This window comes from Lipotes vexillifer, unplaced genomic scaffold, assembly GCF_000442215.2.
Source record: "Lipotes vexillifer unplaced genomic scaffold, Lipotes_vexillifer_v1.1 scaffold875, whole genome shotgun sequence".
Lineage (NCBI taxonomy): Eukaryota > Metazoa > Chordata > Mammalia > Artiodactyla > Lipotidae > Lipotes > Lipotes vexillifer.
In genome coordinates this window covers 2,173,387-2,191,906 of record NW_006792177.1, presented here as the reverse complement: position 1 = coordinate 2,191,906, position 18,520 = coordinate 2,173,387, and the positions used below count along the sequence as shown (strand labels likewise).

The 18,520-nt window shown below is 45.9% G+C and overlaps 1 protein-coding gene across 1 annotated transcript; it reads right to left on the bottom strand.

Annotated features, from left to right (window-relative positions):
- Positions 1–610: 610 nt before the first annotated feature.
- ITPA (inosine triphosphatase) lies at positions 611–16,310 on the bottom strand. The gene is given in 8 exon segments (XM_007472373.1): positions 611–752; positions 1,939–2,015; positions 5,091–5,206; positions 5,765–5,796; positions 6,748–6,821; positions 7,439–7,503; positions 7,592–7,649; positions 16,212–16,310. Coding segments are annotated over 8 exon segments (630 nt in total). The 5' UTR covers positions 16,278–16,310.
- Positions 16,311–18,520: the final 2,210 nt, after the last annotated feature.

Below are 18,520 nucleotides of genomic sequence, written 5' to 3'. Positions count from 1 at the left end.
CAAACATAATAGAGGCCAGCTGGGTGTTGGCATTGCTCAGTGGCTGGGTGGGTGGGCAGCAGGGATGTGGCATGGAAAAGTTCGGCCCATGATCAGAGACTTCAAGGACAAAAAGAAAGATATAATACCCCAGCTAGCAAGGGCATACAAACAGCCTCGACACAGCACTGCCCTAGTCCAGCCACCCCCCAACACCCATTTTGCCCCACCCCGACCTGAGAGGTTTCCTGCTCGTGCCAAAGGGGACTCAGGAGACAGACACCTGTCTGGGGCAGGTTTCAAAGCAAATATACCCAGTTTATTTTGGAAGCAAGTACCCTCCGGAATTTTTATTTGCTGCATTTAAAAAACATCTAAGGCTGTTTGTGTGGTTCTTCCCCAAACCCTCAACCCTGCCAAGGCCAGTTTTAACACCCAAGGTCCTTTCCGGATTCCAGGCCTGGAGGCTGTAGGAGACCACTGAATCCCTGAGGGCAAGAGGATGGGGTCCTCTGGCCAAAGTTTCTCCAAGCAGAGCCAGCTGCTCTTGATGGCTGGTAACACCCCCAGGAAGTGGTAACCCTGAAGGCAGTACTTGGATGGGTGCCTGCCTGATAGAGGCGGTTTCAGGCTAGCCCTCCCCGGATCCTCAGCCAGAGTGGTCATCACCAGCTCCAAGTGGAGTCAGGTTGCCAAAGTATTCTTGCAACTCAAGCAGGGCCTGGAAGCGATGGGAGATGGTGTTCTTCTCAGCCTTGGGCATCTCTGCATACCTAAGGGGCAACAGTAGCAGCTCAGAGAAGAGGGGGCCCAGATTCAGGGAGGGTGTGTACACCTCACCTCATCCTGGAGCCCAAAGCTCAAAGAGTCCCTAGGAAAGGGTAATGGGGCTACCAGCTCCTGGCAACCAGAGTTAATTTTTAAAAAATCAGAGTCTTAAATTCCCCTGTAGGTAGAAACCCATACTATTAATGAGTGTGAAAGGATCTTAAACTGGTTCTAGTGTGTCCAAAAGTCATCAAAGGGAAGCTGGGGACAGCGGGGGATGAGCTGCATGCTTTATCAGCTTTGTCATCTGTTGACGGGAAGCAGTGGGGCCTGACAGAGCAAACATAGCAATCTCCTCCAATGCACTGTGGGGCGGGCAGGTGGGGGCAGGGGGCAGCAGATGAGCCTTGAACAGCCAGCCAGTGGCCTGCCATCCATGGCAGGACTCCAGTGAGGTGAGAATCCCTACTCCAGTTGTCACTTTCACATCTATGCTGTCCAATATGGTGGCTACCAGCCACTGTGGTCATTTAAACCAATTACAACTGAAGAAAAATAAATTCTGTTCCTCAGTTGCTCTAACCACATTTCAGATGCTCCGCAGCCACACGTGGCTAATGGCTACCGGATTGCACAGTGCAGATACAGAGCCTTTGTGTCACCAAAGTGCTGCTTCATGTTGTCCTCAGCCCTGCCTGGCTGTTGTGAGGCCTCAGGCCACACTCCCTAAGGGCCCTCCTCCAGCTTGACAAACCCGATTCCAATAATGGCCAACATGTCCCGTGTAAATAAGTGGGGGCTAGCATGAAATACTGAGAACACCTGGCACTGTGGGGGGTAACGTGGTGGCTAAGTTCTAACATTTTTCCAGAGTAAATGGGGGTCAGATAATCATCCAACAAAGCTGACAAGCCCAGGTCAGAGCGGGGAAGCCACTGAAGCTACAAAGCTGCTCTGCGCTGAGCTGAGCCCAAGAGCCCAGGACTTCAGCTATGCCCAGCTGCCTCCCAGCTGTGGACCGGGCCACCCAGATTCCTTGCATCCACCCCAGCAGAGCTGCCTTCAGCCGGAACGGCACCTCAGAGCCTGCCCCGCCTGTATCCGCGTGCCTGCACCTGGGCAGGGCACTGACCCAACCCAGACCACGGCCATCCCCACCCCACACCCCTGAAAGAAACTGGGGCTCCTTACGTCTGCTCATATCCATCAGGCTGAAAGCAGGGGTCCCAGCCAAAATCCCGGCAGCCACGGGGCACCACAATCTGGCCCTGCCAGAGGAAAGGGGGACAGGTGTGCCACTGGGTGTGGAGGAGATGCACTGTGAGGAGGGCAGTAGCCAGCTTGAGTTTGGTTAGTTTATGAATTTGGTTAAACCCTATTTACTCAAAATATATTATTTCAAGGGGTCCATGGTGCTGGCAAATGTTTGCTGAACACAGATAAGATGCAGAGCAGGACAGCTCGCTCCCCACAGACAGGGAGGAACCACATGCTTAATTAGCCCACAGATACCCCTGGGACCACCCTCCCTCTCTGAAGCTTTGACAAACTGACCTCACTGGAGAAGAGAAGCAACTCTGAAAGACTGACAGAAAACATTTTCTCCTAATAGGAAGTTTGAGGGCCCTGAACCTTGCAGCCAAGCCCTGTGCCTGCTACTATTACTGCATTTCTCAAAATACAAGGGAGGCTCTAACAAATGAAATAAAAAAACAGAAATTACTTTGCACAATGTTCAACACAAAAATGAGCTCAGTAAATACTGGCTAAAATAGGCAAATTCCAAAAGGAAAATGTGACAAAGATAACCAGTGTCGGGCTTCCCTGGTGGCACAGTGGTTGAGAGTCCGCCTACCGATGCAGGGGACATGGGTTCGTGCCCCGGTCCAGGAAGATCCCACATGCCGCAGCGTGGCTGGGCCCGTGAGCCATGGCCGCTGAGCCCGCACGTCCAGAGCCTGTGCTCCATAACAGAAGAGGCCACAACAGTGAGAGGCCCACATACCGCAAAAAAAAAAAAAAAGATAACCAGTGTCATGAGATGTCACGTTACCTTGGGAGTTTAAAAAAAAAAAAAAACTTATAAAATACAAGGGAGGTAGTAGAGGATGGGGATTAGCCATATAAATTCCAAGTCATTCAGACCAAAGGCAAATTCTGCTTCTGCTAATGGGGAGCTGTGTGACTGAGGCCAGTTACTGAACCACTCTGAACTTCACCCATGCAACAACTGTTTTTTGAACACCTCAGCGAAGTAGGCACCAGGAAAACAGAAAGTCTTAGCCTTGCCTTCACAGAATGGATCTCTTAAGCAAAACAAGCATTACATCAGTAAACACATTAATGATTACCAAATGCAAAGTGTTTTAGAGGCAACAAACTGGGAGCTGGGCTCAAGAATAACAAGATGGGGAGCTCAGGGAATGCTTCAGTGAGGAGGGGACACTTTGGCCACATAAAGGACTAGGGCAAGAACATTCTAGGTGGAGGACACAGCTGTGCTGAGGTCCAGAGATGGAAAAGGGCTTATCATACACACTGCTGAAAGGACAATGTGGCTGGGGTTTAGAAAGCACAGGGGAGAACAGAACAAGGAGAAACAAGGCTACCTCAGTTAAAGTCAGGGCTGGCAGCAACAAAGTACAAACAGCAGCCCAAGCCGGGGAGACAATAGGGAATGGTCGGATGAAAGTGATCAGGCCCCGTCAGCAGCACAGCTGCTAGTCAGTCATGATGCAGGAAGTTGGGCCTGTGGTTGTTCATACTTTTGATTTTTGAGAGAACATTTCTGTGAAAGTAGCAGACCACTAAAACTAACTGTTAAAAATGTAACCAGGCAATATGATCCAGCAATCCCATTTCTGGATATATATCCAAAAGAATGAAAACAGGATCTTGAAGAGATATTTGCACACCCACGTTCATAGCAGCATGATGAACGAGCCAAAAAGTGGAAGCCACGCAAGTGTTCATCAATGAATACAGGCAGACCTCGGAGATATTGTGGGTTCAGTTCCAGACCACTGCAATTAAGCAATTATCGCAATAAGGCAAGTCACATGAATTTTTTGGTTTCCTACTGCATACAAAAGTTATGTTTACACTATATTGTAATCTATTAAGTGTGCAATAGCATTATGTCTAAAAAATTTACATACCTTAATTTAAAAATACTTAATTGCTAAAAATGCTAACCATCATCTGACAATGCAGGATTGCCACAAACTTTCAATTTGTAAAAACATAATATCTGTGAAGCTCAACAAAATGAGGTATGCCTGCAAACGGATAAAGGAAAAAGTGGTATATATATACAATGGAATATTATTCAGCCTTAAAAAAGGAGATCCTGTCACATGCTACAACATGGATGAAACTTGAGGACATTATGCTAAGTGAGATAAGCCAGTCACAAAAAAACAAACACTGCAGGATTCCACTTATATGATGTATCTGAGGTAGCTGAACTCTTAGCAACAGAAAGTAGAATGGTGGTTGCCAGGTGCTGGAGAGAGGAGGGGAAGGTGGAGTCGTTATTCAATGGGCATAGTTTCAATTCTGCAAGATGAGAAAGTTCTAGAGATCTGGTGCACAACAGTGTACACTATTGTATTGTACACTTAAAAATGAAGATGGTAATTTCTGTTACCTGTTTTTTCACCACAAAAATTAAAAATCTAATCAGGGAGCGTAAAGTAAAACATCTGTGGACAGTCCCTGGTGGAGCCACTGGCATAGGGCTATGTGAGCTATGGTGGGACTCTGGATTTTATCCTGAGCAGAAAGGACAAAGCAGAGAAATGATGTGCCTGAAGGTACATGGATGGGCTGGGGCTGGGGGAGGGGGGAGCAGGCCAGCCCAGAGGGTGGTCTGGACCCTGTGAGAAGCAGCTGAACCTATGGTCTGATAGGTAAGCATGCGGGCAATGAAGGGCAGTTTTGAAAGGAATGAGTTGGGGGGAGAAGGAAGATTCTATATGAACATAGAAAGTTGGAAAGGCTGTGAGATGTTCAAGGGAAGCTGTTGCCTCAGCAGTGGGATAAGGAGATTCAAGCTTGGAGAAGTCTGAGCTATAGATGTAGCTCTAGGAGTTGTCCTTCAGTTTCCACATCTGCTTCTCAGGACAGCATACACTGCAGAGCTCTGGGTATACCAGGCCCCAACAGCTGTAAGCCACTGTGCGTTTCCAAACACCAGACTCAGGGGTCAAATAAGTTTCAGGATTGACAGCACTTTTAGCTGTGGTACCCAGGGGCGCGCCTTCCCCACTACAGTCCTGCAGCATCATCGCGAGTCACAGCGCCCTCTGGCGGCACTCGGGGGAACGAGCATGGGTACGCACCGAGGTCCGGCCCCTGAAGAGGCGCACAGGCTCGCTGGGGTCCCCAGTGCTGAGCGCGAACGTGCAGAGTGCATAGGCCGACTTGTCTTGGAACCCAGCCAGGAGCTGGTGGAGACCTGCGGGCACGTGCAGTGAGGGCTCAGCGCACTCTATGCTGCCCAGCCCCACCCCCCTCTCCGCACTCAAGGGGCCCAGGTGGCGAAGGGGAGTTATACATATCACCAAATAGGCCCTGCGCTGATAACCCAGGAAGTTGGGTGATGGGGATGTGGAGTTCCTTATTCTACCACTGTGGGCTTCAGGGTATGTGCTGCTGGGACCAGGAGGAGCAGCAGGGTGTCCCCCTCCCCACCCCCCACTGAGGAAAGGACAGCAAGCAGTGGGGCCAGTCCCTCTCTGAGCCAGAATCAACTAGAGCCCCTTTGTCCCTCAAACGCAAAGCTCTCACCACCCACCCCCACCCTATCCACTCCTCCCAAATCTCAGTGCTCCCTGGCACCGGGTGTATAGGGAGAGTGTGAGCTGTAGATTATAGATGGGGAAACTGAGGTGAATGGAGACTCCGTGAAGGGGATGGAACCCGAGATTCCTGATTACTAGTTGGAGCTCCTCCCGTAGAACCCACAGATTCTTAATTTCAAACAGGTCTAAAGAAAGAGATATGGGGATAATACCTTCAGGCTTTAACTTCTCCAGAAACCACTTTCTGCAAGAGAAATAAAGGTGAGTCAGACACCACAATCAGATGGATGTTCTTACCACCTTGTTTCTGGGCTGCGTCCCCCAGGGATTAGAGCCCTGGGAGAGCAAAGAATGTCTCAACTCAAAATGAAGAGAAATAATCCAACAGGAAAAAGGAAATGGAGACAAAAAGGCAATCCACAAAAGAACTGATAAACCAGTGAAGCCCTCAATCTCACTGGTAATTAGGGAAATGCAAATTAAAATTGCATGTGGTAACATTTCCCACTCCCGCCATTACAAAATACTAAAAAGTCATAAAACAGTGCTGGTAAGAATATGGAGCAATGTACACTGTAAGTGTGTAGGGGTGCTACTGCCTTGGCAAACAAATTAGCAATCCAAAAGTTAAAGATACAGTTAACCCTTGAACAACATGAATTTGAACTGCATATGTTCACTTATACATGGATATTTTTCAGCAGTAAATACTACAGTAATATACAGTTGAATTCACTGATATGGAAGGCCAACTGTAAGTTAAACGCAGGTTAACCCCCCCGAGTTGTTCAAGGGTCAACTGTATACATACCCAAGACCTAACAAATTGGGGTATTTGTACCCTAGAGATACACAAAGACCTTCTGAGGGGGTCCAGGGTACTGGATAGCTTTAAGGAAATCCATCTGCAGATCTCAACTTCCTTATTTCCTCTTTCCTGAAACTGATCGGCCCACGAATGTACCTCTCCAATGGGTGAGTTCCCCTTGCCCATCTCAACTTACACAATAACATTCTCACACTTTACAAAAGAAAGGTATGCCTCTTCCCCATCCCTAATCCTCCCTCAAGACAATCTGATATACTGGTGTTGATGCCAAGACAGTGAATGACCCGCAGTATCAAGTAACAAATCATTTCAAAGTTCAAGTGGTTTTGTGGCCAGGGCCCTGCAAAAGGGTGGGGGAACACTCACATGTAGGGGCCAGGGAGGCCCCCAAGGGCGTTGAAGCACAGACAGGTGTCCTCCACCAGTACAGGGCCCTGCACCTGCAGCACAAGAACATGCAGCCCTGAGACCCGCATCCAGCAGCAGGCCCCATCTCCACCCTGAATTCCCCTGCCACCCAAGCCAGGGCCACACTCACAGCTAGCTGGGATGTGTAACAGCAGCAGCAGATAGAGGTCCATCTGCTCTGGGTAACAACCGTTGACTAATCTCTTATCTTCATTTTAAAGGTAGGGACACCAAAGCCTTGGCAGGTTGTAAAGTTTGCTCCAGGTACAGTGACAGGAGAGCTGGGATTCATACTCAAGCAGCCTGACTGTTTACAAAGCACTCTTTTTCAGTTCCACAGAGATGTGTGAGTGCAGGGTGGATGTATGTGAGGAGAATGTAGGGGTGGAATGTATGTACCTGAGAATTGGGAAGAGTGAATTTTGTGTGTGTGTGGTCATCTAGGGGGATACTACGCAGTCAAGGTTGAGAAAGGAAGGCAGTATTCCAGAGCCAATATTAACTGACTCCAGCCTAGCTAAGCCTGGAAACGTCTTTCAAGTCATTATAAACTGTGCCCACCATATTCTCTACCCATCCCCAGCAGGCACAGACCCCAGGAGCCACCAGGACAAGAGGCGCAAGTACAAGACATGTGTGGAGCAAGCACCTGGCGAGCTGCCTCCTGACACTTCCGAATGGAAATCTCATCAGGCTCTCCTTGGTACTCTGGCACTTATCAGAGAAACAGACACACAGTCAGGTCACAGAGAGAGAGAGAAATTGAATCATCTTTTAAAAATAGAACTAATCAGAGACATACGGTCAATCTTCTGTGCCACCAAAGTGCATGGAAACTTATCTCCTAGAATCTGAATGACCTGTTCCAAAATGAAAGAACATTTATCACCATTTGTTTAACTATTCCCCATTACTACACAAGCTGTCACCCACTTTTCTCATCAGGTAACTCTCCTGTCAGTCCCCTAAAGCTCACCAAGTCAGGCCCACGAGCCTCACCCCAGCCTTCAGGGTCCCACCCCAGCAGGTCAGCTCCCCCATCTCCTCACTCTCCAATCCCCCCCTCCTACTTCAGGTCTCTGTTCATGCTAACCACCTACCTAGAACACCCTCTTCCCTTCTCAGTGCTCCCAAAACCTATCCTTTGGGCCAGGAATTTTCTATCAGGGGTTACCCAGAATTCAGGAGATCTGTGAACTTGGATTAGAAAAAAAAAAAAAAAAGCTTTATTTTCACTAACCCCTACCTGAAATTTAGCATCCCTTTCAATAGTGAATATAGAAGACAAACACAAATAGCATTAGCATCTCCTGTGATATTTAAACCTATTAAAATCACAGATGTTGTCACATCCCATTAGAGTTGTAGCAGATATCTCAAAATATCATTTACAAGGGGCAGAGTCAAGATGGCGGCATGGGAAGACACAGAGTTTGTGTCTCCCTACAACTAGGACGCCTGCCAGATGGTGGTGAGGGACCTTGACGCCCAAGGAGACGGGAAGAACCCCCAAGTGAATGGCTCCTGCGATGGGAGCTCTGAGTCTGAACCACTGGACTAACAAGAGAACCTCAGACCCCAGGAAATATTCATTGGAGTGAGGTCTCCCGGAGGTCCTCATCTCAGCACCAAGACCCAGCTCTACCCAACAGCCTACAAACTCCAGTGTTGGAAGCCTCAGGCCAAACAACCAGTTAAACAGGAACACAATCCCACCCATCAGAAAAAATGAGAGGGTAAAAAAGTATGTCACAGATGAAGAAGCATGGTAAAAACCTATAAGACCAAATAAATGAAGAGGAAATAGGCAAGCTACCTGAAAAAGAATTCAGAGTAATGGTAGTAAAGATGATCCAGAATCTCAGAAGTAGAATGGAGGCACAGACTAAGAAAATACAAGAAATATTTAACAAAGTTCTAGAAGAACTGAAGGACAAACAGAGATGAAAACACAGTAACTGAAATGAAAAATACACTAGAAGGAATCAATAATAGGATAACTGAGGCAAAAGAACAAATATAAGTGAGCTGGAAGACAGACTGCTGGAAATAGCTGCCAAGGAGAATAAAGAAAAAAGAATGAAAAGAATCGAAGACAATCTCAGAGACCTCTGGGACAATACGAAACACACCAACATTTGAATTATAGGGGTACCAAATAAGAAGAGAAAAAGAAAGGGTCTGAGAAAATATTTGAAGAGATTATAGTAGAAAACTTCCCTAACATGGGAAAGGAAATAGCCACCCAAGTCCAGGAAGCGCAGAGTCCCATATAGGATAAACCTTAGAAGAAACACACCAAGACACATATTAATCAAACTAACAGAAATTAAGTTCAAAGAAAAAATATTAAAAGCAGCAAGGGAAAAGCAAAAGATAACATACAAAGGAATCCCCATAACATTATCAACTGATTTTTCAGCAGAAACTCTGCCGGCCAGAAGGGAGTGGCAGGATATACTTAAAATGATGAAAGAGAAAAAACTACAACCAAGATTACTCTACCCAGCAAGGATCTCATTCAGAGTCAACAGAGAAATCAAAAGCTTTTCAGACAAGCAAAAGGTAAGCGAATTCAGCACCATGAAACCAGCTTTACAACAAATGCTAAAAAAACTTCTCTAGGCAGGAAACACAAGAGAAGAAAAAGACCCACAAAAACAAACCCAAAACAATTAAGAAAATGGTAATAGGAACATACATATCGATAACAACCTTGAATGTAAATGGATTAAATGCTCCAACCAAAAGACACAGACTGGCTGAATAGATACAAAAACAAGACCCGTATATATGCTGTCTACAAGAGACCCACTTCAGACCTAGGAACACATACAGACTGAAAGTGAAGGGATGGAAAAATATATTCCATGCAAATGGAAATCAAAAGAATGTTGGAGTAGCAATACTCATATCAGATAAAATAGACTTTAGGGCTTCCCTGGTGGTGCAGTGGTTAAGAATCTGCCTGCCAATGCAGGGGACACAGGTTCGATCCCTGGTCCAGGAAGATCCCACATGCTGTGCAGAGACTAAGCCCATGCACCCAACTACTGAGCCTGCGCTCTAGAGCCTGTGAGCCACAACTACCGAGCCCGTGTGCCACAACTACTGAAGCCTGTGTGCCTAGAGCCTGTGTTATGCAACAAGAGAAGCCACCTCAATGAGAAGCCTGCACACCGCAATGAAGAGTAACCCCTGCTTGCCACAACTAGAGAAAGCCCATGCACAGCAACAAAGACCCAACACAGACAAAAATTAAAAAATAAAATAAATAAATTTATTTTAAAAAATAGACTTTAAAATAAAGACTGTTACGAGAGATAAGGAAGGACAGTACATAATGATCAAGGGATCAATCCAAGAAGAAGATATAACAATTATAACAGTTCATGCACCCAGCATAGGAGCACCTCAATACATAAGGCAAATGCTAACAACCATGAAAGCGGAAATCAACAGTAACACTATAATAGTAGGGGACTTTAACACCTCACTTACCCCAATGGACAGATCATCCGAACAGAAAATAAATAAGCAAACACAAGCTTTAGATGACACAACAGACCAGATAGATTTAATTGATATTTATAGAACATTCCACCCGAAAGTGGCACAGTACACTTCCTTCTCAAGTGCACACGGAACAATGTCCAAGACAGATCACATCTTGGGTCACAAATCAAGCCTCGGAAAATTTAAGAAAATTGAAATTGTATCAAGCATCTTTTCTGACCACACTGCTATGTGGAAATCAATTACAGGAAAAAAACTGTAAAAAACACAAATACATGGAGACTAAACAGTGCACTACTAAGTAACCAAGAGATCACTGGAGAAATCAAAGAAATAAAAGAATACATAGAAACAAATGACAACAAAAACACGATGATTCAAAACCTATGGGATGCAGCAAAAGGAAGTTTATAGCAATTCAATCACACCTCAAGAAACAAGAAAAATCTCAAATAAACAATCTAAGCCTACACCTAAAGCAACTAGAGAAAGAAGAACAACGAAAACCCAAAGTCAGTAGAAGGAAAGAAATCATAAAGATCAGAGCAGAAATAAATGAAACAGAAATGAAAACAACAGCAAAAATCAATAAAACTAAAAGTTGGTTCTTTGGGAAGATAAACAAAATTGATAAACCCTTAGCCAGACTCATCAAGAAAAAAGGCGCAAATCAATAAAATTAGAAATGAAAAAGGAGAAATCACAACTGACACTGCAGAAATACAAAGGATTATAAGAGACTACTACAGACAACTATATGCCAATAAAATGGACAGCCATGAGGAAATGGACAAATTCTTGGAAATGTACAATTTTCCAAGACTGAGCCAGGAAGAATTAGAAAATATAAACAGACCTATCACAAGTAATGAAATTGAAACTGTAATTAAAAATCTTCCAACAGGACTTCCCTGGTGGCGTAGTGGTTAAAAATCTGCCTGCCAATGCAGGGGACACAGGTTCAATCCCTGGTCCGGGAAGACCCCATATGCCACAGAGCAACTAACCCCATGTGCCGCACCTACTGAGCCTATGCTCTAGAGCCCACGAGCCACAACTACTGAAGCCCCCCTGCCGAGAGCCCATTCTCCACAACAAGGGAAACCACCACATTGAGAAGCCTGTGCACCATAACAAAGAGTAGCCCCGGCTTGCTGCAACCAGAGAAAGCCCACGCGCAGCAACGAAGACCCAGCGCAGCCAAACGTAAATAAGTAAAAATAAATAAATTTATATATATAAAAAATCTTCCAACAAACAAAAGTCCAGGATCATATGGCTTCACAGGTGAATTCTATCAAACATTTAGAGAAGAGCTAACACTGATCCTTCTCAAACTCTTCCAAAAAACTGCAGAGAGAGGAACGCTCCCAAATTCGTTCTATGAAGCCACCATCACCCTGATACCAACACCAGAATAAGATATCACAAAAAAAGAAAACTATAGTCCAATATCACTGATAAACATAGATGCAAAAATCCTGAACAAAATACTAGCAAACAGAATCCAACAACATATTAAAAGGATCATACATCAGATGCAAGGATTCTTCAATATACGCAAATCTATCAATGTGATACACCATATTAACAAATTAAGGAATAAAAACCATGTGATCATCTCAATAGATGCAGAAAAAGGTTTTGAAAAAATTCAACACCCTTTTCCAATAAAAACTCTCCAGAAAATGGGCATAGAGGGAAACTACCTCAACATAATAAAGGCCATATAGGACAAACCCAAAGCAAACATACTCAATGGTGAAAAACTGAAAGCATTTCCTCTAAGATGAGGAACAAGACAAGGATGTCCTCTCTCACTACTCTTATTCAACATAGTTTTCGAAGTCCTAGCCATGGCAATCAGAGAATAAAAAGAAATAAAAGGTATACAAATTGGATAAGAAGTAAAACTGTCACTGTTTGCAGATGACATGATACTATACAGAGAAAATCCTAAAGATGCCACCAGAAAACTACTAGAACTAATCAACGAATTTGGTAAGGTTTTAGGATACAAAGTTAATGCACAGAAATCTCTGGCATTCCTATATACTAACAACGAAAAATCAGCAAGAGAAATTAAGGAAACAATCCCATTTACCACTGCAACAAAAAGAATAAAATACCTAGGAATAAACCTATCTAAGGAGGCGAAAGACTTATACTTGGAAAACTATAAAGCACTGACGAAAGAAATCAAAGATGTCATAAACAGATGGAGAAATATACCATATTCTTGGATTGGAAGAATCAATATTATGAAAATGACTATACTACCCAAAGCAATCTACAGATTCAATGCAATCCCTATCAAACTACCAATGGCATTCTTCACAGAATTAGAACAAAAAATTTTACAATTTGTATGGAAACACAAAAGATCCTGAATAGCCAACGCAATACTGAGAAAGAAAAATGGAGCTGGAGGAATCAGGCTCCCTGATTTCAAACTATACTATAAAGCTACAGTAATCAAGACATTATGGTACTGGCACAAAAACAGAAATATAGATCAAGGTACAGGATAGAAAGCCCAGAGATAAACCCATGCACATATGGTCACCTAATTTACAACAAAGGAGGCAAGAACATACAATGGAGAAAAGACAGCCTCTTCACTAAGTGGTGCTGGGAAAACTGGACAGCTACATGTAAAAGAATGAAATTAGAACACCACCTAACACCACACACAAAAATAAACTCCAAAAAAAATAAAAATAAAAATAAACTCCAAATGTATTAAAGACCTAAATGTAAAACCAGACACTATAAAACTCTTAGAGGAAACCATAGGAAAAACACTCTGACATAAACCACAGCAAGATGTTTTTTGACCCACCTCCTAGAGTAATGAAAATAAAAACAAAAATAAATGGGACCTAGTTAAACTTAAAAGCTTTTGCACAGCAAAGGAAACCATAAACAAGGCGAAAAGACAGCCCTCAGAATGGGATAAAATATTTGCAAATGAAACAATGAGCAAAGGATTAATCTCCAAAATATACAAACAGCTCATGGAGCTCAATATCAAAAAAACAAACAGCCCGGGCTTCCCTGGTGGCGCAGTGGTTAAGAATCCACCTGCCAAAGCAGAGGATACAGGTTTGAGCCTTAGTCTGGGAAGACCCCACATGCCGCGGAGCAACTAAGCCTGTACGCCACAACTACCGAGCTACTGAGCCTGCGCTCTAGAGCCTGCAAGCCACAACTACTGACCCCCTGTGCCACAGCTACTGAAGCCCGCGCGCCTAGAGCCCATGCTCCACAACAATAGAAGCCACCGCAATGAGAAGCCTATGCACCGCAACAAAGAGTAGCCCCTGCTCACCACAACCAGAGAAAAGCCCGCACACAGCAACGAAGACCCAACGCAGCCAAACATAAAAAATAAATTAAAATAAAATAAAATACATTAAAGAAAAGAAAAAACCCAATTAAAAAATGGGCAGAAGACCTAAATAGACATTTCACCAAAGAAGACATACAGATGGCCAAGAGGCACATTAAAAGATGCTCAACATCACTATTAGAGACGTGCAAATCAAAACCATAATGAGGTATCACCTCACACTGGTCAGAATGGCCATTATCAAAAAATCTAGAAACAATAAATGCTGGAGAGGGTGTGGTAAAAAGGGAACCCTCCTGCACTGTTGGTAGGAATGTAAATTAATACAACCACTATGGAGAGCAGTATGGAGATGCAGTAAAAACTAAAAATAGAACTACCACATAACCCAGCAAACCCCACTACTCGGCATATACCCTGAGAAAACCATAATTCAAAAAGAGACATGCACCACAATATTCATTGCAGCACTATTTACAATGGGCAGGACATGGAAGCAAACTAAATGTCCACTGACAGATGAATGGATAAAGAAGATGTGGCACATATATACAATGGAATATTACTCAGCCATATAAAGAAACAAAACAGAGTTTTTTGTAGTGAGGTGGATGGACCTAGAGTCTGTCATACAGAGTGAAGTAAAGAAAAAAAGTAAAGAAAGAGAAAAACAAATACCGTATGCTAACGCATATATATGGAATCTAAAAAAAAATGGTACTGATGAACCTAGTGGCAGGGCAGGAATAAAGACGCAGACATACAGAATGGACTTGAGGACACGGCACCGGGGCAGGGGGAAGCTGGGGCGAAGTGACAGAAGCATCGACATATACACACTACCAAATGTAAAATAGCTAGTGGGAAGCAGGGGCATAGCACAGGGAGATCAGCTCGGTATGCATTAATAAAGCATATGTAACTGGATCACAAATATTTATAATATTTTGAGAATTGTAAATCAATAGAATTGATTTCCTTTGTAATCCTATGTATTTTATTTTGTACATTTAAAAATATTTTCCTGAGAAAGGGTCCAGAGGCTTCATCACTCTGCAAATGGGGTACCATGAGATGAAGAGTTAAAACTCCCTATTTTAGGCCAACTTCAAGTCCATTTTCTCCAGTGAGCCTCCTCTGGCCACTCCAGCATCTTCTATTTTTTTCTCCTTTTTTGGGGGGGGGCCGTGCCACATGGCTTACAGGATCTTAGTTTCCCGACCAGGGATCGAACCTGGGCCCCGGCAGTGAAAGCTCGAATCCTAACCACTGGAATTCCAGGGAATTCCCTCCCTCTTCTTTAAATGTGGGAGGGCCACATTCTCAACCAGAGGTAGAGATGGCTTTGGGAGCTGGCACCCACCACCTTGCATGGGGCTCTGTTCAGTGTGGCACTGCCTGTCTGCTTGTCTGGTCTGGCCTCAAGATCCCAAACCTTTTATCAGCACAGGGCTCTGACTTCTGAGGCCACCCTGTAACAGCACGCAAGTGTCATTGGTCCCTATGCTGTAGACAAATGACCCTAATGACTGCACCCCATTGGTTTGCCTCAGACATCTAGTGGGTGTCATCCTGATTCCCCACACATGACCCACCTCCTTGACCATGGCTGACTAAGTAAGGGCAAACCTTTGATCCAAGCAAGGCCAATCAGAGCTGATGTCTGGCAGAAGCCTTACTGCCTCCTCCATCAGAAGGGAAAAATGCAGAAAGACCTCAAAAGGAAAAGGGATGAGCATCCAGAAAGAACTAGAAGGACAAATAAATCCCTCGATAGGGACTCCTGAGAAAGACTCCTCAAGCCCTGTGGGACAGCATACCATTGTATTCCCACGATTGTCACCTGGCTGTTTACATGAGCTCCCTGTGTCTCTCTACTATTTGCAGCCAAAGCGGTTCCATCAAACCCCAGAATTCTCAGAGCTGACCACAAAGTCCCGGTAGGCAGGAACTTTGGATCCACTGCCTCCTTCACTCCTCCTCTCCATTGCGCTGTGAAGACCTCCTGCATAATGGCCATTTCACAGATGGCGGAAAGAGGCTGGGAGAGGCTGAGGACCACATTTCTGGACCGTGGTGGGGTGTGGAACTCAGTTTGGATGCCTCTCCCCACACCCTGTCCGGCCCCTGCCAATCCCAGGCCAGCAGTGGGGTCTGGATCCGCTCCAGAGGGGTGTCAGGGTCCCGGTTTGGGACCTAGCTTAAGAGGTGACCTTTGGGACAAGTGTTAAGGACCCCACCACTCCTTCACCTCCCGATGCCCCTAAGCTCACAAGCCCTGTGCCCGGATTTGTCAAGGCCCTCATTCTATCGAGTCCAACCCCGGGTCACCCCCACTCCGCACACGTGCTGGTCCACTCCACGCGGCCCATCCCCTTCCCGATCCAACCCATCCCTCCGGGTCGGACTCTGTTCCCCCTCTGCTCTTGCACCCGCGTGCTTCCCTCCGCCTGGAAGCCACTTCTCCGCCTTCTCCCCAGCCAACCTTGCCACACGCTACCCCCCAACCGCCTCCTGGTCGGCTTCCCCCCCCCCCCCCACCCCCCACCGTCACCTCCTCCAGCTTCTTGGCGTTCCCCGTGACAAACACGACCTTCTTCCCGGACAAGGAGGCCGCCATTGTGAGCCACAAGTACCTGGCAGGTTCACCGGAAGCCCCTCTACTTCCGCCTGGCGGCGGAAGGGGGTGGCCCGGTTTCCGGCCTCGGGTCCCAGGAAAGCAGGCTGTGGGTTTTGTTGCGTGCTGCGCGCTGTAATGGCGGCGGCAGCTGCAGTCTGGGCACCTTAGGGGCGGGAAGGCTGCGCTGGGCGTCCAGAATTCTTGCTCAGATACCCAGGAGCACAGCGCCCTTTTCGTTTGAGCAGCCTGGGGCCCCGGGCGCTAGAAGGAAGGAGAAGGGCTCGGCCCTCTTGCGTCGGATTTGCTGGGGTCTTCCCAACGCTGGAGGTTGTGTAAGCCGAGACCAGTTCCTCCCGCAAAGAGACGCTCTCCTCAAGGTCAGAAGAGACCGTTCCAGCCACCTGCCCCACCCCTGCTTTCGCCCCTCTCTGGAACAGGGACACCGAGGAAGCAAAGAAGCCCAGCGTACCTACCTCGAGGCTGGTGATGAACTGCCTAGGCTCTGGACGATTCGCCTTAACCGCGGGCACTCTAAAGCTGTCTCTGGAAACTGTTTCCTTCTGGACAAGGGCCCCCAAACCTGGGTCTTTATCCTGACCTCACCTTCAGCCTCGCTTCCTTAGCTCCTCCTTGCTTGCCAGCTCTGACTATGATCTTAAACTTGGCATAGCCTAAATCTAGCCCGGTCTTTTCCCCTGTCTCCCAGATTTACGACTTCAGCATTTCGACTCCCTTATTACCTCATCCCTCCAGTCCTTTAAGTCCATCATCCCTTCTCAGCCACATCTTTTCATCCCCAACACAGCAAAGAGTAGAAAGTGCCCCAGCAGACCCACCTGTGTGATAGGCCTTGACCCACTGCTGACACCCCCACTGGGCAATTCAGCTGTCTCCCTCCTTCATGGACTCAGCAACCAAAGGTTAACAGTAAGGGCAGATTCAGGGCCAGCTCTACTCCTGGTGAGGCAACTCCTGTCAGAGGAGTGCCATCGGAAGTCTGGAGGACTGTCAATGCCTGTATGAGTTATTTTCGTTAATGTTAAAGACTTCTAATAATCTGGATGATTTTTTTTTTTTTAGATCCCAGAATTTGTCCTCGGAGGGGAAAAAAATCCCGTTGCTCAATGACTTTACCATAGCGGGAGTATTGCATAGGCCAAAAGGCCTCACTGTCCTAAGGCAGGTCCTGAAGTTTCCCATTCTACCATGTGATCCCTTTCTACCATGTGATTTGGGAGGCTCCTTGGAGTTGGCCTGAGAAGTAGTGGTTTACATCAGGAAGTGGTTGCCTTCCCTCTATGTCATTTGTCTTCCTAATTCATGAAGTCATGGTGAATCTTCAGGGAGGTGGAGGGGCAGAAGAGGTTTCCGTCAGCAAAGCCTCCTGACCTCCTGACTGTTGAAAGCTTCAGCTACAGGGTTATTAAGCATGGAGTATTGGAAATGAGTATTCACTTTAGATAGACCTCACTCTAAATCTGAAGGTCTTGGGGAATTCCTTGGCTGTCCAGTGATTAGGACTCTGTGCTTTCACTGCCGAAGGCCCGGCTTCAGTCCCTGGTCAGGGAACTAAGATCCCACAAGCCAATAAATAAATAGTAAATAGTTAGATAAATCTGAAGGTCTTGGAGCCCAAGAGCTTGGCAGGGTGGGGGGGGAGGGGAGGAAGGAGATGTGTGAATACCTAAAATTGTATGCAGAAGTTTGTGTATGTGTGATCTTTAGTTAGGATCCTTGGTTGCAAGTGACAGAAATCCTCTTAGGCAACAACAAAACAAAAAAGAAATGTATCAATTGCTTCACTTAACTGGTGAGCCAACATAAATAGGTTCTTAGTTTCTCTGAGCAGAAAGGAAGGGGACTGCATTATTCATTCATTAAGTAGCCTATGCCAGAATTAAAATGTAAATTTTTTTTAATTATTATTTTTTAAATTTTTGGCTGGGTTGGGTCTTCGTTGCTGCGTGCAGTCTTTCTCTAGTTGCGGCGAACGGGGGCTACTCTTCAGTGTAGCGCGTGGGCTTCTCGTTGCGATGGCTTTTCTTTGTTGTGGAGCATGGGCTCTAGGTGCGTTGGCTTCAGCAGTTGTGGCACATGGGCCCAGTCGTTGTGGCTAGCGGGCTCTAGAGCGCAGCTCAGTAGTTGTGGTGCACGGGCTTAATTGCTCCACAGCATGTGGGATCTTCCCGGACCAGGGCTCGAACCCATGTCCCCTGCATTGGCAGGCGGATTCTTAACCACTG